The sequence below is a fragment of the Homalodisca vitripennis genome, chromosome 2, assembly GCF_021130785.1.
Source record: "Homalodisca vitripennis isolate AUS2020 chromosome 2, UT_GWSS_2.1, whole genome shotgun sequence".
NCBI classification, from domain to species: domain Eukaryota; kingdom Metazoa; phylum Arthropoda; class Insecta; order Hemiptera; family Cicadellidae; genus Homalodisca; species Homalodisca vitripennis.
The window spans coordinates 180,886,407-180,908,976 of record NC_060208.1 but is presented as its reverse complement, the minus strand read 5'-3'; the positions used below and the strand labels follow the sequence as shown (position 1 = coordinate 180,908,976).

The following is a 22,570-nucleotide window of genomic DNA, read 5'->3' as shown; positions in this document are numbered from 1 at the left end:
TGATCTTAGCCTTTGCAAAGCCATTGAAATGGTCCCTCGATTTATGTTTTACTAAATAAATACTTTTATTAATTAACGTGTTGTAAAATCACCAGCACATCCCTAAATTGTTGGGTGGATTTGAAGTTTACTTGCAACAACAATCTTATTGCTATATGAGGGTCAGTAAGAGGTAGGCCTAGGCCTGCCATCTGTTCATTCTATTAACCTCTGTGTTTCTGGCTCAAGGCCAATTTGTCATTGTTTCCACCACAGTTGCTTATATAGCACTAGTGCTTTTACAAATTAGTCCGACAACATGCCTATAGTAGATATGGAACTATTCTTATACTCTAATAAGTTACAAAATTTCGATTATTGGAAACATTTTCTGCTCATGAATAAATCTAAAATTGTGGTTATCTTACATAAATTATTCAATGCTAGTTTATTATTGCTGTAAACTTAGTGATATGTACTCCATAATTAAAAAATGTATATTTATTTTTTCAAACCATAAGTATCCGATTGTATACAGATTTTTGTTGAGCGTTAACTCTTATTCAAGTATCCTCTTAATTTGTATGGTCATGTAAGAATGGCTCTTACACAGTGTCTCCTACTCATGCACAACCAGTCTCCACTCTATTCGGGAAGACGAAACAAAACGTTGTTTTCCGTTGGAATAGAAAAGTAATTTATGTGAAGGAGTGAGTGACAGGATGCAAATAGAACAAAACAGACACGGGTATACAACTGTCCGTCCTCCCGTAGGACATATCTGATATGTGCGACAGGCTGCGTTTATGCCTCAATGTCACTCACTCACTGGCAATCTTGGATTTATTTTCTTCCTCTAAATCGTTTTGCAAGAAGTATCTACAATAGTCTATTTTCTCCCTGGTCCTCTTCTAGCGTACAGTGACAAGTCAATGGTATCTTACTGTCAAATGTGAATAAGCTGCTGTTAACATTAGTTTTATGTGCGCTAAACTAAAACCTGAAACTTTTCGTGCATGTTTATGTGTTAGTGTTTTTTGATGCTTGAAGAAGAGAGTGGATTTCAGACCTCGAAACGTGGTTTTATAGTTTTACTAGCAGTTGGTTAAAAGTTCATGTTTATAGTCATTGTAATTTACTCCGATCTTAGTATTTTTTTGTTCTATAGCTGATTGTGCCTCTTTCCCAATCAAAAAGAGATATATATATATTATATATATATATATATATATATATATATATATATATATATATACATTCACAGCTCTGAGAACCTACTTTTGTCAAAATACAAAAAAGATAGGTTTCATAACAGTCTTTAAATATATAATAAAAGTTAGACCACATTGTCTCATATCTTTTTTCATAACAGTCTTTAAATATATAATAAATAAAGTTAGACCACATTGTCTCTTATATCTGCATTGCTAACAGGTAATCTTAAGTTACCTGTTGCTTTGCACCCAATTTTGTAGGTGTTGTACGTTTATGACCAATGCTGGTTCGAGTGAATTATATTTCCGATGACCAGTTTTCCTTGTTGCCACGATCAAGAAAATATGTCAAAAAGTTAGTATTTATGGCCATTGTAATTTAACTTACTCTTAGTATGTTTTGTTTCATAGTTGATTTAGCCTTGTTTTCCAATCAAGAAAACATATATAACAGATCAGAAAAGCCTTATTTTGCCAAAAAAATTAGATGGGTTTTATATCAATCTTCAAATTTGTGGTAAAAATTAGATAGTCACTTTTTTTCTTATATCTAATACTTAATATTTGGTAAAAGTGTACAGTTAAATACATTAACATTGAGACTACGAGTTTGTTTTATTATAAACTGAAAAATATTTACAACATTTAAAGCTGGAATTGGTACATTAGTTCAAAGGCACAGTCTAGTGAACTTTTATGTATCATTGCTCTTGCCGACTGTTTTAAAGGGAGTCTTCAGAGTCACATTCTATGTTTTAGGACATTTTATAAGGTAGATGAGTGTTTATCTAATCTTTGAAATCTAAAATGGTGTGAAAAATATTGGTCACTCCTTAGAGAATTTACTCACTATAAATATAAATAAATTGAAAATAATACACAATGTGTACACAGTTGATTACATTTTACATACTCTTTCTATTAATATTTCACAATCTTAGAGAACAAGATGGGGTTTTTCTCAATATTTACTTTAAAGGACAGGGGGGCATAGTTTGAAGGGAAGTGCAAAATAAGAATAGGTAGGCCTATATCATTCCGGGGATGGTAAGAATGTCCATGTAAAATTCCAGTACAATTGGTTGAATAGTTTACAAGTGAAAGCAAAACAAACAAACAAAGGCACTTTCGCATTTTTAATATTAATTTTTATATAATAATGATGCATCTGCACAAAATTGCACATCTGCAATTTTACTATCCTTTTAAATCACTCGTCAATAATATATTATTTTTCAGTTGTCACAGTTGATACTATTAAATTCTTAATATATTTTGATGTCACTGTAAAGATCCATCTTCATTCAGCAGATGTAAAACCAAAGTTTCAGTTATAAACAAGTAAGACAAATTGGTTTTCTGGATATTCTGTTTTTGGAAAATTTGACGATGATTGTTATAGGCAGATTTCTATGAAACCTTTGGAGTTTATTTGGATCTTGAATATAAGAGGGAACTTGTTTTATACAAAACACTACGATAAATGATAGATCTTGCTTCTTCCAAGATGAGATGACTGAGATATTGCTTGCTATACTTCTCATGGAACCTCGAGAGAAGGCAGCCCCTGTCCATCCTGAATCATCCAGAAAGTCCTTGACCTGAGTAAAAGAAATAAATAAATGTGTTTTAACTTCAGAACAATATTGAAGTGACTTAAATTAAAAAAATTGTTATTGCAGAACTTATTGCATCTGAAATGTAGTTCCAAAATAATTAAAAAAATAATCAAATAACCTTGTAATTATAACTTGAGTAGTTTGAAACCTTGAAATTCATGACAATAAGGAGAAAAACTTTTTAAAACTAAGTAAAACAGAGATTATTCACAGAAACATGAGTATGTGATACATCATATGACGGTCATTGAGACACTATTATTGTTTATTTTTATATATCAGTTGTCAGAGTATCTAAGTAATCCGCAAGGTAATACCATATATATCTATGGTAGCCTGTATGCTCTTCTATCCTTTCTAACGACACTGACACTACCTTGTCCCTGACATTCTCAGCTACTCTGCCAGGTTTATAACTCGTTCACCCACTACTGATGAAACTGGTTGGCATCTTATAATTGAGCCGACCTTTACTTTGATATATTTTTAACTCCTTTATGCCAAGGCTCTTTTTCTCTAAGGTTTCAGTGAGATAGGAGTCTGACACTAGTTTTTTTTCCATCACATCACTTCATTCAGTTACTTACTTTACCTCTAAGCAAATATATTTTGTTAGTTGTTTAAAAACTGAATAACTTATTAGATTTTAGTTCAAGTTTGAAGTGTATGCTTCACAATGTTAATATTAATATTTCTATTTTCAATGCATTTTTTAGTTATAAAAAAATCATGTTCTCAGATATTTGAGCTCTATGAGCATTAGATTATTTATTCATGGTACAAGACAAATCCCAAGATTATAAAATGGAACTTAACGTATACATATATATCAGCTCATTTTGTTACAATATACTTTAAATATTTTATATGTTTTTTTTGGTTTTATATTTAGAAAATATACTTTAGCTTCTTTGAAGAGCCAGGTGTACTAGTGACCAACTTGACTGTAGCCCAATAAGAACACTGTTAAACCTCCTGCTCTTATGTAACCTTACTTTTAGTTGTAGGATTATGTAACATGCCTCGCTTCAAAAATATTATTAATTTGTTTCCAAGTTTAGTTTTTTCAATGTTTGTTGTATAGTTTATTCAGAAAAAATTCTAAACTTTGTTAACTTCAATGTTTTAATATTAAAACTGTATAAATTCACAAGACTAAAAATCGTTTGAATGATATTCATTATTTATCTTTAAAGTAAAGCATTTCTCATAACGCTACAATATGGACTTAAAACTGCACAATGTTTAACAGGTTCTTAATATTTTACTGTGAAATGTCTAATTTTTATATCACACAAAAACAATATTTATAAACAGTTACTGATCAATATTTCTTTTAACAGTCAATGTTTTGATTTCCTGAGTGTGATAAAATATAATGCAATACTGAAATCAAAATATTGTTCATTTTACAATCATCACTATATGTAAGTGCTATTTTTCAGTAAATGTAAAACAAAACAACATTAATTATATTGCAGACACGTTTAAGGATTATTTTTCTCACAATTTAAACATGGTCTTCCATTTGTTGAACAATAACATTTTTAATCATGTTCTTATTATTTGATCATATATGAGAATAAGAATTAATTTATTAAAAAAGTGTTTCGATAAAACCCGTTTGAAATAAAAGTTGTCAAAAATAGGCTGAAAATATGAATCAGTAAGTTTACATGATAAATTTTCCAAAAATAAGAAAATATCAACGTACTGTAAAAAAATACATAAAATAAAAAATAACAAGTTATATGTATAGATTCTAACAGGTCTCTGTTTACAGGTTCACAAAGTACTGGCTGGCAGTCCAGCTGACAGAGATGGCAGGATACAGAAAGGAGACAGGATCCTCTCAATCAATGGGCGCAGCATGAAGGGAGTATCCCATAGAGAGTCTCTGGCAATCCTTAAGGTAAGCATGTCTCGGAGCTTGAGAGTGGTACACATCAGTTGCACTGTAAGTTTTCAATCTGATAGGCTGTAAATGCAAAAAAGTTGTTGTAAAGAAGACAGCTGTAGTGAAACGCTCTAGGTTTTACTCCATTTCAAACACTTTTACTCCTTTATTCACTGTCAGAGAACTAAGGAAGTTGTCCCATTATAAAGACATGGTGAATACGCATACAAATGCTTTTTAGTTATTCTTATAAACTGCATTATACAATTAAAATGTACAAAGGAAATTTGTGATTTTTTTTCTTAATACCCGATAAATATATTTAAAAAACTAAAATGTTTTGAATGCTTATTAATCGTATCTTTGAAGTGAGACTTCCCGTAAAATTCCATACCTAAAAATTTGGTAGTAAAAGGATTTTAAGAACCCTTAACATTGGTCCTTATGGGGCTAAAATCAACATGGCCACTGATAAAGCTGGGCTCTTAACTTATTACGGAAGAAATTCTTTTACTTATCTTTCTAATATTAGGTCGATTGTCAACAATATTATTTACTACATTAATTTGGTTGTAGAGTTATCAAGTATAACTATACTAGTAGCATATACTTTAGTGAAGCTTAATTAACGACTATTTTTGTTAATTGTTTAAAAATATGTAGGTGTATTTAGGTAATAACCAACAATCAGTTACGTAAGACTTGTGGGTTTATAATTTATTTTTTTAAATTTTAACATCGTAATAAATATTGATTTTCAAAATATTTGTATAGTTACTAAAATTGAATTCCAAAATAAGGCTGCTTGGTGCGAAAGGCCAAAATTTGAGAATTCACTTCATTAAAAAAATTGGTTGAAGTGCTAACATTATCAAGTAAACAATGGGTGTGCTTGTAATTGTAGCCTGTTATCACCAGTGTGTGGCCATTAGCTGATAACCAATATTGCACATCTGTTTCACTTTGACGAATATTGTTGTTAATAGTGGTTGAAACTTATTGCTCATATAAGACAAGTACTTACGATCCTATTGTGGAGTTACAAGCTATGTTTAAATAAATAAGAATAGCATTGCAAGTTCTTTAAGTCCATTGCACATCTGTTTCACTTTGACGAATATTGTTGTTAATAGTGGTTGAAACTTATTGCTCATATAAGACAAGTACTTACGATCCTATTGTGGAGTTACAAGCTATGTTTAAATAAATAAGAACAGCATTGCAAGTTCTTTAAGTTCATTGCACAAATCTTTTTCAAAATAACTTAAAGTTTCATGTGGTGATTGTTTGATTTTCAACAGTCACCCTTGTAATGGTGTACAGGTTCTTTTAAAATCTTTCACATTTAAAAAAGTGAAATTCCATAAAAATCAAATCTATGCTGCCCAAAATGCAAGCGCTGAATTTAAATTCTCTTATAGTTGTTTTCTTTCCTTGTTATGAAAGAGAAGCAGTTTACTAACAAGTTTTAATTGTGTCACGGAAATACCAAGTATTTATATAATTAGTAGAGATGGTTTTATTAAAATCATAAAACTTTTTAGAACTATTTACACACAGATCAAATTGATTCTTTGGAGGCTGTATTAGACTTAGGGAGTGACTCTAAGGTAAACTATTAGTTTGTGCACAGAACACTGCAAAGTACATTCCATCCTAAGTTTATTTATAAGCAATGAAAAGTTCTATTGCCTGTTATTTTTAAATCAAGTTCTTTTAAGATATAATTGTTTGCACTTAAATTTCTGTAGCTTACAAAGGCATACGTTTCAAGTTTGAATCTTGTAACTATTGTGCCAATAAACTGTATATTTAAAACTTACAGAAATTGCATACAATGGTAGCTGCAATTTTTGCAATAAAAGCATCTTCCCTGTTTAAATTGTGGTAAATAGAAATTGGAAGGCAACATCATTTCACTTCATTTTTTAATATTTTTTATTGGTCCTTGTGCAATATCATTTTCCAGAGAGATACAAATTAAAAATTTAAAGACATACATGCAACCACAGGTAGGTTTATGTGTAGTAAATAAGCTGAAGGCTATATGAGATACATACTTGTGGAGTTGTTAGCAAATACAGTTAGTGTTGTAAACTTGCAAATAAACTAATGGTAAGTGTTAGAACAGATGAGACCTACGTTATTGTTAAATCTCTCTGCTGTATGTCAAACTGTTTCTCGAGATAATGTGCAGAAAATCTATGCAAATTTACACTCTACCGGGCAAAAGTTTTCTTCTCACCCGATTCACTATATTGTAGATTTACTAAATTTAATTAGTTACTAGTAAGTATTTTCTCAATTTATATTTTTGATTAACTGGACACACTTAAAATCTTAACAGTCAGACACATAAGTAAATGATAAATCAGTGTCAGCCAATCATATGAAGACCAACTTTTTAGCTTAATATGGCGACTTTGCATCTCTATCTTATACCATTCATGTCGATCCCCACTAAAATGAGCAATATCTCTCTTAGAAGGAATTCCTCTGTCTATTACATGAGAAATTAGGCTATGTATATACTGCAAATAGGGTCTTGCTCCTAGACTATTGCAAGGTAGGGGCACACCAGACAAAATGTCTTGTAACAGGCTTCACTAAGGATAGAATGAGGGATATACCATGAGGAGACCCATTGTCAAACTTGATCTTGCTTATTTATTAATTCCGTACACAATTCAAGTCTGTAATTAAATAAATTCTCAAGATATCCTGTGAACAGACAGAAAAGAGACATTTTGTTAGTCGCTTCGAATGATTGGCTTCCTTAACACTCCAATTACTCCATGAGACACCCAGAGGTAAGAAAAAACAGTAAATGCTGAACTATCAACTGAGGTTATCCTATTGTACTAGTCTATTGTACAAGTAAAATTTCTTACTTGGACAGACCGTAGTATCTCTATTCACACTGAATAAAAAGTCTCATGCAGTCGCTTACCTTACAATAGATAAAAGTTAAGTCAAGAGAATTTAAAAGATGCACACCACTGTTTCAATATAATTTTACAACATCCTTCAATGTTTATTGTCGAGACAGGTAAAAACCAGTACCTCACCATGATGAAGTTTGTTGTACTAAAGGTTAGATACAGCAATAGATTTTAACATTCTATATGGTTTGCTTATTCTTCTTAGATTATTTGTATTAAATATTGGTTGGTTTTGTTGCTATTTCTCGAATCTGTGCAGGCAATCAGCTTAGCATTTTTTCTCTGTAACAGCCAACAAGATTAGAGATACTTTTAATGGGTTTGTTTGGTTTGGTTACATAATTATTTTGTAGTTCGTATTGGTAGTTTTTATTACCATAAGGAAGTGGTTAATGATCAATTTCTTTCTTAGAATAAATGAATTCCTGTATTAATTACAGTTTTTGAATAAAAAGCAAATTGATCCTCTTCTGTCAGACTGTTGTGACCCAAAGTGCTTCAGTTGCATTTAAAATTAATTCTTTAATCTCAGTTTTATTTAATCCTCAGCCATATGGGACTATTGGATCTATGCCGAACTAAAGTCTCATAAAATCTCCCACAGTTCTGTAATTAACTATATGATACTTAGCTGTACAGGAACCAACCATGGGCACTGTGTTAAACTAACACTAACAGTTCTGTAATGAGCTATATCCCATTCTTAAGCAACATGAAAACCATGAATGATGTATTACAGTAACAGTTCTGTAATGTTTGTATATGATGACATCAAAGCCGCGATACTGGTAAGAGCCAGTCTGACCTTGCAATAAGCAGATCAGCTGTTTAGCGACATGCGCGGCATGGGGAAACCTTACAACGCAACCTGTCTCATCGTTGTGGCTGCACATTATACAATATGCAATGCAAGTACTTTTCTGTCACTTAGGGCTCTTCCTAGGTCACTCTGTAAAAGCATTAGAAGTTTTCTGCCCCAATGTAGGTACCAAGTTAGCAGGAATATTATCATTATTAGACGTGTGTATTTATTTTGTATAGTGAAAATATGAGAAATAGTAAGAAATATAAAAAAAAGTTTAATCTGTTGGGGAGTACTGACGGCTATAACCGTCATCCTACCTAGTGTATACTAGAGTAAGCAAAATTATCCTTAATGAACTTCAGGGAGTAAAGAAAAAATTGTTGTTGTTTACATTCAAAATGTATTGAAACCTTACAAAATATCATAATAATGCATTTTTTGGATCTACAACTTCATAAATTCATAAATTTTGTTTTTTTTTTTAGAATTTTACAAACGTATGATAGTGTTCAAAACACGGGTACACACAAAGTGCTACTTCACATTTTATGCACTCATAAGCAGTTTCTTTCCTTTTACGCTCACCCCGTGTTGTATTTGAACACACAAAGCAGCGTTTTAACTTCCTTCGGCCATTTTCCCTTACTGGTAGTGATCAATGAATTGCAAGAACCGAGAATAGCCTATAAATGGACGTGGCGCGAGAAAATGACAGAACATTTGGCGGCAAATCTGTGATTATGTATTCCGTCACTAGGAGCCAGCACCGTACAGCAATAATTACTTTCAACATTTCACAGTCGAAATAGTATGTAAGAACGCCACTAGAGTGCATAAACAGTTGCAATATTGATTGTTTTAGCAACCCCGTCATAGACGGTCATAACCGTCAATACTCTTTTGGGATCAAACTGCTATAACCATCTGTACTCTTTTGGAACAACTTTCAGCTACTCCTCAACAGGTTAATATCGTATTTTGATTCCTTTTTTGAATTAATTAATATAAGTACAAAATTTCTTGATGAAAATACCCTAAACTAATATGTACAATATAATATATATATATATATATATATATATATATATATATATATATATATATATATATATATATATATATACAATACAAATATAATCATAATATTTAGGAACAGATATTATTGAGTATAGTATTATGAGATTGTGTTGAGTGTAACTCGAGTATAGCTAAAACTTTGTGTAATAAAATTGAGTACCAGTCAACATTTTCAAGAATCTATTTCAAGATCAAACACTATTTTATTTTAACTGTATTTAAACTAACTAAGCTAGGTACAGTAATTAATTATATTTACTACTTATTTAATATTTTTTATGACCATTGTAATAATTATATTTTAAGAGTAGTAGATGTCATGCATTCTAAATTATTATTTACAAAATTAACACTACGTTTCAAGGATTGAAATATATCCTATTCATCAGATGTCAAAACAACCAAGGTTATGCATGTACAAAAAATTATTAAATATGTAGTGATGTAGTCTACTTAATGAAGCCATTCAAACAACTTGAAAAGTTATACGTCAAAAAACCTCGAGCATACACCTGAGAGTCCAAGTTGACTGGAGCAAGCACAGATCATGTCACTGCATAGAACAAGTACGAGGGTCGTTTTTTTTTTCAATTGTTTTTTATTTAAATTTATGTCTATAGTAGTGTTTGATACCTGTTGAGAATTAATCAAAATTTGTATAAAAACGTTCCGTATAACTGTGCTTATAGTGAATCCCTTTCACTCTACTTCAGTTGAAAATGTTGTAACAACATCTATTGTGTCAACATCAGTAATTGTCAGACGTTGAGAGTAATTATTTAAAGGTTAACTGGTTGTCCTCAGGCTCCTAGACCAGAGGTGGTACTGGTGGTGTCGAGGTGGCGACCCGACGGATACACAGACCCGCAGACTGAAGACCCTCTAGTACTGAGTCTACGAAACAACCTGAGGCCACCCAGGATACCTGAGCAGAGCTCTGGAGACAGTGATAAAGGTACGTTACGTTAACATCTTACACAGGTACTTCTAAGACCCTGAAATATTGATATTCAAAGGACTGTATAACGTACCTAAGGGTTTGTTGTGCTTCAGTTGGAAATTATATTTGGTGGGAAAACTTACCAGTTCTGTTGTATACTTTCTCAAAGACTACCAGAAAAACATTTCATGAAAGTGTATAATGTATCACTGATTAATTAGTAACAAGGAGAAAAATATAAAATGAATTACTGATATTTTTATAGTTTTGTTTCTTATTCAGCAATGTGATAGGGATATTTCATCATCTCATAGACTCTAAGAAACATACTTATATTAAATTTCAGTTCTTATGTTCAATATTATTGTCTTTGAAAAGTAGGAGAAGGCAAATAATCCCACAGTGATAATACAGAAGAGTTTATCTTCTTTCTTCGGTACTTCAAGATTTATTAGTTTTTAAACGGCAACAAAAACTCACAGTTTATTATGGTATCAAAAGAAAAGAAAATAATTAGGCTTAGAAAATTTGAGTACTATGTAATTTGAATGTTACCCTTTGATATTTCATTCATGCTCAAAGCAAAAGCAGACAACTGCAACATACCAATCAGAAGCTTGGATTTGGTCATGTGATTACACACAGCGTATATCAACCTTCTGAAAAAATTAATAAATAAAACAAAACAAAGCCATGCAGTTTGATTGACCAGTGTTATGTTGTTAAAATTCAGTATTTTTTTTACTGTAGTTAAATTGCAAATAATAAAACCTATTAAATATTAAATAAAATTTGTTAATAGATATATCGTAAAAATCATTATATTTAGTAAAATATTTGTCTTTTGTCCCCGTTGGTTACAAGCCAAAATCAAGTAATAAAAAAAAGAGTTTGTATTATACTACATTGCTGAACTATATTGTAATTGAAGTACATTGTAACAACTACATTGGTGAGTAGCACAATCAGAGAAATGTAGATTTAAATTTAAATTCCTGCTTATCTTATTAATCTAATACTTAAATACTCTATATCATTATTCTCATTAGGCTTTAACAAAATTAAAAAAAAATATATCTTGAGATTGATATACCAAATTGTCGATTGAAGGTGTCCAGGAACCCTTGTGAACTTGTTGCCTACGTGTTTCACAAATTCTAAATTTTCTCGGAAATGAAACATTTGTAACCCCATGTGTATTAGACAAAAATTGTTTGCATTCACATCCTCTATCAACCCTGCCCTTAAAAAAGATGCACTTTTATCAGAATCACCATGTATACACATTCACAATACACTAAACACAACAACAAATATAGCACACAACAGAGAAAATGAACCAAGATGGCGATCCGTGAACGGTTTGTGTGAAAAGAAACCGGTAAGCAGAACAACCTTCCCTGCCCATTAATGGGCTCATACTGAGGCAATAATTCAGGGTAGCAGTCCACCACAGGGTGCGTTAGTATGGCAGTACTACAAAAGCTGCCCGCCGCAGTAAGTGTGTTAACCCTCTGTCTTGAGCTGGGCTTAGTAAATTATCACATTCATAATTGTGTTCAACTTTAAAAATCTTTGACAAAGTATAAAATATAATTGGACCATTTAAACAAAGCTTACGTTGTAACATCAGTGATGGTACATAATCCCTTCAACATCAGTTAATTAATTAAAAACTGTTTGTGTTCTGGTTTTTTTTAAATAACCCTGACTCTGTCTACAGAAGAGGTGGTGGTTGAGAGTGAAGTGGCCAGAGGACCTCCGCTGACAGTGACTCTGGTCAAGGATGGAGCAGGACTGGGCTTTAGTCTGGAGGGTGGTAAAGACTCTCCTCTTGGTGACCAGCCCCTCACCATCAAAAAGATCTTCACAGGTACTATGACCACATTTGAAGTATCATATGTACATAGATTTATTGTTGATATGACTGAACAAATAAATTCTATACAATAAATATAAGTAACAGAAGCCAGTTTCCAGCCTTAGAGTAGTTTAATTATGTGTGAGATATATATAGTGCAAACATATAATTTTTGAAACGTCATTTTATGTGTATACTATCTTAGAAGAAATAATATACACTAAACAAAAACCAAATCCTCTGATTACTCTAAATGTTCTGATACACTAAGACAAAAATGGAAGCAATTTATGAAAAAAAGGAAGAAAAAGTAGATGTGGTTGAATCTCAAGAAGAGAATATAAACCATTTTTTCCCCTAGTAATGAACGGTTTGCCAGTGATGAAAGATCTCCTGAGATTGAAGAGTGGTAATGGCTTTTGAAAAACACAATATATAAAAATATATTTTATTTACTGTCTGACAGGTTCTTCAAATCCAATCTTAGTGATTTCACAGTTTATAATAAACCCAGGTATTGACATAAAATAAAATATGTTTTTGCTTTCTTAAAAATTAAGAGACCAATTTTGTCGAATTTTACCAAGAAAATGTGGAAGTGCACATAATGTTGAAGGAACTAGCTAAAGAATCTGTCTGCTATCAGTCTACACACAACACAGCTATGGTGGGAAGGGTTAAATCATTGTGAATGTTGAGTTTAGTTCCATTGCATCTTCCTTTAGTATTGCCAATGTACCTACTCTAGAGTTTTGATCTTGTTGGATTTCTTCAAACAGATCTGTACTCCAGATTTCTGCTCCACTAAGCAGAATGTGAAATCAAGCTAAGCTCAATGTTCATGTAGGTAGTCTGTGGTACATCTGACTTTTTACAATAATTTGGAAGGAATTTTACAATTCATGTACTGTACAGTTTTTCCTGTAGCCCATATTCATTCAACTGAAACAGGAAGTGAGTAGAAAATCCTTGTCTGACAACATCTGACCTTGCATCCATAAAAGGATTGTGAGGCAGATATTATATGTGCTGTGAAGCTAGCAAACTCTGTGAGGCAGTTCGTAGGTAGCACTAACATACTAAATCTTTTTTCTTAAGTAATAATCCGTTTTACTTTTGTTTATAACGTCAATTTAATGAATTAAAAATTAAAAATGTTAGATATTTCTTATTACTGTCCAAGTTTTACTCAGTGTAAAAGATGTTAATACCTTTGTATAGTATATATATATATATATATATATATATATATATATATATATATATATATATATATTGTTTCTTTCATTTTATTCCGATAGATAGCACACAAATGCAATGTTTCAAGTGGTAAAAGATATTAGCTTTCCAGGACAAAATATCCTCTTACAGACTGTTATCTAATCAAAGCCTCTTGTCATTGTAGATTATGATATAGGTTGGCTCATCTTGTGACTTGAATGTTTTTTAGTAGTTAATATTGATATTTAATAAAAAATGTTCGTCTTCTGAGCTCATGTTATTTGTAAATTTTCTCCCAATCAGGCATTATAATCTGTAAGTCTTAATTTTAAGTTTTAGAATGCAATACTGAAATCATTAACAACTTAATACTTGGAAGATACTTAAGTGGTATTATGCCACAGAAACGTTGAAACTAAAAATGGTGACTGTTTAAGCAGAGATTCTCCAAATGAAATACCCTCATGAATACCTCATGTGATGGTTTTAGCTGAAGTACCTTCCATGGTGTATTCATTTGATATTATAATCTGGTTTTTCATGCTAGAGCTCAAAATTGTGCTCAAATTCTAACAAGATACTATCTGATTGGGTCAAATTTATAGGTGAAATAAACTAATCGAGATATCACTTTAGCTGGTTTAATCCCTTGGCGTGGATGTGTTAACGCGCACAGTAGTGCCGAGCCATTACTGTGACTGAGTGTGAGAGTTGCAGTTGGAGTTGTTTCTTTACCTTGATTTTAATTAAAATTTAACTGGCTATATTATTCCTCAAACCAACCGTCCATCTTCCTACAACCAAGTGTTTTTGTTGTCTTAACTGTGAACTGGTTATTCAAGATATTGTCTTATTTCACTTACATTATTGTGACCATCAGTCATAATTGACCTCGCAGTCTAAATAAATTACTTATAAAAACCGTGACACAATGAAACACACACAGTCCTAATAAATTGCTGTTAGATACAAGCTAATATTTTGATGTAAATGTGTGCTCTCAACATAGTACAAAAGTTGTACAACAGGCTGTGGCACTTGTCAAGGAGAACTACAGTCATAGTAGTACTAAAATAGAGTAGTCAATGCTCTGTAGGCAGGAAGAATAAACAGTAACCATTTGAATGTCTGAAAAACTATTAACCCGAGATTAGCAGTGAGGGCTTGACGTGCCGAAATGTGTATGTGTAAAAATGAGAGTAGCGCTGGAAGCCCTCGGATCGTTGTATTACAGCAGTTATTATCAAAGAGTTATTGATCAGATTAAAATTTTTAAATGAGCTACTTTGAAAAGTAGGCAGATAGTGCTTGTAAATTTTATCATTGTTGGGGCATGCCAGACATAATATGAAGTGATGTTCATATCTACGGGCTAACATTGAGAGGACATATTACTAACCATTGTCCTGTTTCCATAGGAGGCTGTGCAGAGAAGAGCGGTCAACTGTTCGCAGGTGATGAGCTGCTGAGCGTGAACGGCACCGATGTTACATCCATGTCGCGCATCGAGGCTTGGGGACTCATGAAGAGGTTGAGTGATGGAAAGGTGGTTCTGTCCTTGCGGCATAAAACTGTCAACTGATTTTGAAGCGTTGAGTTCTAGGTACCCTTCTGAGTTTTGTGTTGTGAGTTTGCCGTATTGAATTGACCGGATGTAATTTCCAAACTACTAATGTGCATTTTAGTACATTTCCAAGTGACTGAAACGTTTTGTAGCGTCAAACACAATTATTTAAAGCATTGTATGATACAAAACATATGATTATTTCATAAAGTATAAAAATTGGCCACATTAAAAATATTTTAAGATTTTCAAGCAAATATTTGGATGTAATATTGTCATGAGAAATTGACTTGAGATGTTCTTACTCGATGTTATTTCAAACTTAATTAATCAATTGGCAGCTTTGTGCTAGTAAAATATATTACACAATTTACAGTATTTTCTGATTGAAATTAAAAGTATTTAAACAAATTTAAATTAATTCTTGAAACTCTTAACCATTGCAACGTTTTTCGAGCTCTTGTACATTTCAAGTTTAAAACCGTCTGCTGTGGTTAAAATGCATGATTAAAAAAATATCAACATCCTGAAATAAAATGTATAAAAATAGAAATGCAAACTTTGGGTACATAGCTTTGTGTAAATAGGAGAACCGACAGTGTTTAAAGCAACCATGAACGTAACTGACCACTTTTATGGCTGTGGGCAGACAGGAAGACTGCAGGTGCTAACTTGTATATATGTACAGCTAAGTGTAAGCTAAAGACCTCATACAAGTGGGAACTTGTCAATACTTCGCAACGCAGGAGTCGACATGTCGACACCTGCACGTTCTGTACCATATCCGCATAGGCAAGTGTAAATAGAGTTTGTTGTGTGAATATATCCAGTGATTCAAGAGAATATTTATTTTCATAGTGGTAAGCTTGGATCAGTGTTTGAATTTCTTCAAGTGCCTCTAAAAGTGTGAATTCCCTTTGCAAAATCGAGTTCATCGGAAAACAACCCGATAAACAACCAGATTTACAATTCATATGTATTTTGTTATATATTTGAATAATTTTGCAATATTGTGGTTTCAATAAGGCTGTAATAATTTGTGTAGAATGCTCCAGTAAAGCAAAAGGTATTACTGTTATGTATTATATGAATGGTTATTACATTGATATGCCAATCAAAATTTTTAACATACTTACTGTAGACCATCATACTTCAGAAACACTTAGATTTGTGTGTCCAGCTGCAATTTATAATATGTTAATTATGCACTAGGTAAAACATATTTTTGTAATGAATAACCCATAACATATATATTATATAAACTACAATAAGTAATAGACTAAATTATAATTTATGAAATTTGAAGTTTTCAAATAAAAAGAAAAATAGGTATAATATAAAATCTTTTCTTGGTTAAAAAATAAGCAGCATGATCTTGTTTTTGTAAAGAAATAACATTTTTTGTCTGTTACATTCCAATAGTTCTCAGGAAATATAGAACATATTGATAAAAAAAATAAACATATTATTAATAAGTGCAATTTTAAGTAACAATGAAGACTTTTCTATATGTGATAACTTGAGCACGTTCCATTTTTATATGTGTGTATTGTGTCAAGCTTTAGTGATTTAATAAGGGTTAATGACAGATTCATTTTAAGAGCATTTTACAACTACAGATTTCAGTCCCAGAATTCTAGTACAAAATTTGTTGCAAGCATATGCATTTATGAAATGCATTCTAAGCATTCTGTGATAAAATAATTTTGGCATGTAATGCTCGAGCCTTGTAAAAATATCTTAATTTACAATATGTTTTGAAAAATATTGTACATCTTAGAAAAGTTATGTTTAATTGCGTTTTGTTACATATTTGTAAACAAATTTTGATTAAGGACTAGATTGTTGTGTTTTCACTAATAATTTAATTATTCCAGTTGATTTTGTGTAAATTTATCAAATATGTTACATATGTAATTTACAAATTTATATTCCTTGTAGTTATTTTATAATAATCATGAAAGTATTGTTTTGATTCTTTATATTTTCAGAGAGTTATTTAAAATCATGTGTTACTTAATGTAAAGTAAGTATTTATGTGACAAATAATATTGCCATTATTTGTTTATAAGTATACTTTAATATATTGAAGTAAGTAAATATGGTTTAGAGAGAAACCAATCAACAACTTCTTTTCTTTATAATTTAGATGTTCATAAATAAGTGTGAATATATTTTTCCAAACACTACAAATATTAATCATTTTAAGATATGCTTTTATTGTATGTATATAGAGTTTTTATACATTAGTCATTAGATTTAACAAAAGCTTTAACATTCTAAATTTATTTTCTTTACTTGAGGTTTAAGTTATGTTTATTATTCTTTATTATTTGTTTTTTTAATGCATACATTCTTGCCTTCCCGGTTTTATTCTTCATGTAGTGTTCCTTAAACTTATAACTAAAACCTAACAGCTTAGACGTCTAATATTGTTTACATAAGAAAGTGAGTATCATGTAAAGTACCAACGAACGAGTATTATGTGTTTACTATGCAGTACTTATTACTTTATTTCAATATATTTATTAGTGTTCTTGGTCTAATTTCATGTAGATACATAATAATACAATAATTTTAACAGTGTTACAAACATAAATCTTATCTCTCTCTCTGATCAAGTGTTATAATCATGTATATTGTATTGTGCTGATTAAAGTGTTACAAATGTATTTTATGTTGTTTATTTCTTTCTTCTTGAACATTTTCCTTGTGTAGAACATTAGCATTAACCACATTTTTAGACAGTAAGAAATACTTGTATACTGATTTATAAAAGTGTTAAATTAGTTCAAAATTCTACTGTTTTTCAAGTAATGATGTGCTTAGAACTACTCAGGATGAAAAAGTACAGATAACCAAATTTGGAAGTTAACAAACTAACTAGTAGAAGTACAATAACATGAGTTGTATTAAAATTTAGTTTGTATAGTTCTGTGTTTAGAAATATAAAACGAATAATTTATGAACAATAAATTCCAGTTTTTATGTTGATAATAAGAACAAAGGAAAATATATTGATTTTTAAAGTAGTTTACTAAATAGACCCTTAAGCATGGCAATAATGTCATCTTACAGAAAGTGGTTGCTTGGCCCATACAAAATTGAATTAATCTTTGTGTTTTTGATGTCACATAAGATTTTGTTTCCTCTTTTTAGATTGTATTAAAATGTTATAGACCTTTTTTTTATAAAAGGAAAAAATGTTGGAATGGGAATGTAAATGACATAAAAAATGATAATGATAAAGAAGTAGAAACTGGAGCTGCTGAAGAGTATGAAAACAAAGTGGAGCAGTTGTTAGTGTTGTTATAAATAGATGGTGCTTTTATAATAAGTAATAAAATTGACAACCAAAACCGATGACATCAATTCTTGAGAACCTGTACATACAGGATTATCCTAATTCTGGTTTGGGGTGGAATGATTTAGAAAACTAATTGCACAACTAAGTTTAGACAATTGTTATTATTGACGTGACAACGTCTTAAATTAGGTTGCGGCTCGGAGTCACTCATGAAAAAGTGTAACGCCCGGTAACGTCCAGTGGGTCCGCCGCACGGGATCCGCACGGGATAAAGCAGATAACTATGTTTATTCGTGAAAATGTGGAGTGCTTAGATTCGTCATTTACAACAACTACAACAATAAAGGTAAATAATTGTACACTGATATTTCATTATCGTAAACTATGATTGATTGATTAATTGTTAGATTGACACAAAAGTTGAGAAACAACTGAGTTTATAGGTTATGTCATACAATTGACAAATAATGTTGTAGTGTTAAGTAAATTATTAGTTTAAATCACTCTGCAATCAATCGTAATTCAGTCGATTGAGAAGAAACAGCGCGTATTGCTAGTCAAACATTAAAAATAACAAATTATAACCTCTAACCTGTCATAACAGTGCGACCAAACAAACGAACTAAACCGACCAATCACCACGCGCGAAGTTAGAATTTAACTGTGTTTAGCAAGAATTTCAAATTCCAATTTTAGTAAATGTTTTATTCAACTTTACCATTTACAATAACAAATTTTAATTAATTTTCAAAATTATGTACAATGTTTTAGTAAACAAAATATATTTCTATAGTTAAAATTTGTGCAATTCTTATTTTCATTCAATTCCTTGTTCCTATTGTGCAATTTAATAATATTCATATCAATAAATATTCTACCGAGAAAAAGACGTTGTCACGTAAAATCTTCGCCCGTAAAACCGACTTTACAGGCAACCATAATTTTTTTTTATAAATGTTTTGTAAACTTTATTTAGTTTGCTCAGTAATTAATTTAATATTCACTCAGTCTATGTGACACAGTGGGGGCTAAATTTGACCATTTATTGTTTTCACGAAAAAAAAAAGTTCTTTTAAAACATCCTCTTTCTCTCGATGTTGACAATTTCAGTCGTGAATAATGAGAATCTTTATCTTTATTTGTGCTCTTTGTAGACTCATACAAGTGACTTGAAACAACGATCATCAATTAAATATTAAATAAGTTGACATGAAAAGGATGTTTGAAAATTGTGTCAAAAATACAGTATTATTGCTACTTCTGTTAAATGTTGTAAACATTAATTAAATTTACTACAAACCTTTTGTTGTTGAATATGATTTGATATTGATTTATTTTTAATAAGAATATCAATGTCTAAATCATTTGAGGTCTACAATTAAAATGAAATAATAGTCAATGGCAATGTGTGTACGCACATCTTCTATGTGTAAATGTCACACATACAGAAATAGGTGTTTGAATACTGGCTGAAGAGCACCCCCTGTATTTTTATTACCAACAAGATAAAAGCATAAGAAGAAGAAATGAAGAAAAAGACATAAAGAGGCTAAAATCACCAGTATATAAGCAGGCTTGTTGATACTGTTGGAGCTTTTGCTAAGGGAGGAAAACCACTCTGTGATCGTAATGAATCTGAAGATAGTGTAAAAGGTTTGGTTTTGGAAATTGTGACGTTATTTTAAAATATGATTCTTCTAATGCTATCTGAAAGCTCTCCAAAATAAGTACGTATTTGAGTAACCGTATTCAGATTGATATTTTAACTGCTTTTTGAATGTTAACCTGGAAAAATAGGTGAAGAGTTGAGAGGGCGACTACGTTTAATAGTAGCTGATAAAACTTCTGATATTAGGCTCACTGAAGAGATTGCAATTATATCCAGATCATGCTAGTGAATGTCTCATTACCGGTACACCTAGAAAGGTTATAGAGATAGAAAAACTTGACAAAACAGATTTAAAAACTTTATTATCTTTATTACGGTTGTAGGAAAAAGGGATATTTATAAAAAAAAGATCCTTTAGCCCTTTACAGTAGATTATAAGTGGTAGGAGTCAGCATCAATAAAGATGCAGTGTTTTGTTTTCTGTGACAATAAATCCCCATTGTGACATAGACAAGGAACAGGATAAACTATAGATGCATGTACGATATTAAGACTGGTGTAAGGGAAGCAAAAAGTTTTATAATGAACAAAGTAATAGTCACATCCAGAACTAGGCTACTGACTGAAGAGCAATATACTACCCCTGAAAAAACTTTATAAAAAATGGATGTCATGTGGAAAGACATGATGTCTGTTTGTTTTTAGGAGTATATAATAAGGCTGGACAGTTTACAGGTGTTCAAGCCAAATGTAAATGAGTAAATCCAAATGTATTGTATGTACACTGCTATGTCCATTGTCTAAACTTAACACTTGTTAATACTTGTATAAATCACACGTAACTCTCTTTTGTTTTCAATTTCTTTGCTACTATTCGGGTCATATAAAGCTTAATTGAAGGGATTTCAATGAGTCCTGCAGTGTTTGAGAATATTGTAAAAGCTACTCACATGGCACTAAAACTATTAAAGACACTGACTGAATCTAGATGGTCTGGTAGAGCAGAGGCAAAGGCCATTATTCACATGTGAACGGTATTGTAATTGCAATGTCCGATTAGAAAGGACAAAGTTTTGAACTAAATCTACAAGTTGTAATTAGTCTTGAAAAAAATGAATACTACAGTGTAGGGATTTTTCAGGAAATGATAGTGTTTTTAAGAATGTCCTATCCAATGAAAATTGGCTGCCAATATATGTAGCTGATGTAGATAACAAGTTTGACGTATTCAACAATATTTTTCAACACAACTTTAACTTGGTTTTTCCAGAAAAAAGCAAAAAATATCTTTATAAAAGTAAATGGAGCTGGATTAAAGATAAATTGATTATGAAACAAAAGGATATTGTTGAGGTTACAAAATAGGCTAAACATAGTGGTAGTGAGGATGTCATGAATTATTGTAATTCGAAAACCAAAGATTAAAAAAACTAAGTTACTTAGTTGGAAAATTCCTTTTATAACAATAAAATTAGAAACTCAGATAACATCAGTAAGAAAATCTGGCAAATTATAAACAAAGAGACTAAAAAAATGTTCAAATATTTTAAAAGGCTCTAAAATTTGTAAACAACATGATAATGATGTAATATCAGAACCTTTAAGCATCTCAATTGTTTCAATAGTTATTTCATAGATGTTATAGAAGATTTAATTCTAAATATGCCTAAAGAACCACATCCTATAAGTGATACAGGCATAAGTGTTCTCTTGGATCAAAATGTTAAACAAAACCATACTCAGTGTAATCCAGTAAATGAAAAAAAAGTTATTTCATCATTAAACCTTAATCCATTGTCTGGCCATGACCAGTATTGAAAGTATGTATCTTTGTTAAAGCCTTTAAATTATATAATTAATTCTTCGCCTACAATTCCCTATAGGCGAAGAATTCCCTGTTTAATTAAAATTCCCTGAAGTTTTAAAAGTGTCAAGAGTAATACCAATTTTTAAGAAAGGAGAAACATGTAAAATTAGCAATTATTGTCCTGTACTGGTTTTACCCTCTATATAAAAACATTTGAGTGAGTCATGTTCAATCAATTAGTAATCATGTAAGAAAATAACAATTTATTTGATGAGCTGCAGCATGGATTCAGTAAATAACAATTCACCATTTCAGCCATGCTAGAATTTACGGAAACTATAATTCAATAGACAAGGGGAAAACTCCATAGGTGTTTTCATGGACCTGTCCAAAGCATTTTACAGTGTTTCTCACCAAGTCCTTCTCGACAAACTTAAAGTTATGGGTTTACTAAATCTATCTCTAAATTGGTTTAGATCATACCAGCACTGAGATAGTTTACTAGGACAGATCCTAGTATGTTTAGATTACGTCAAAACCAAATAATGTAGGCTACCAAAAAAATACCTTGTGTTTGGTATTGATGCTGGTCAGTTGGAAGCATAAATCCTCCTAAAAACAGAAAAAGTAACTCAGATTCAGAAGCTAAAAGTGTTTCACAATGGCTTGATTTGTAATATATACACAGTTAAACTGTTTACAAAGTTAAAAGGTTTTCTAGCATATCA

At 31.2% G+C, this 22,570-nt stretch overlaps 1 protein-coding gene across 1 annotated transcript in view; it reads left to right on the top strand.

The window, feature by feature from the left end:
• The window catches only part of LOC124355120 (mucin-3A-like), a 385,609-nt gene extending 367,818 nt beyond the window's left edge, over positions 1-17,791 (top strand). Inside the window, 4 exon segments of the mRNA XM_046806081.1 lie at positions 4,596-4,724; positions 10,338-10,488; positions 12,197-12,346; positions 14,974-17,791. Coding sequence (XP_046662037.1) covers positions 4,596-4,724; positions 10,338-10,488; positions 12,197-12,346; positions 14,974-15,137 — 594 coding nt within the window. The 3' untranslated portion in view covers positions 15,138-17,791.
• Positions 17,792-22,570: the final 4,779 nt, after the last annotated feature.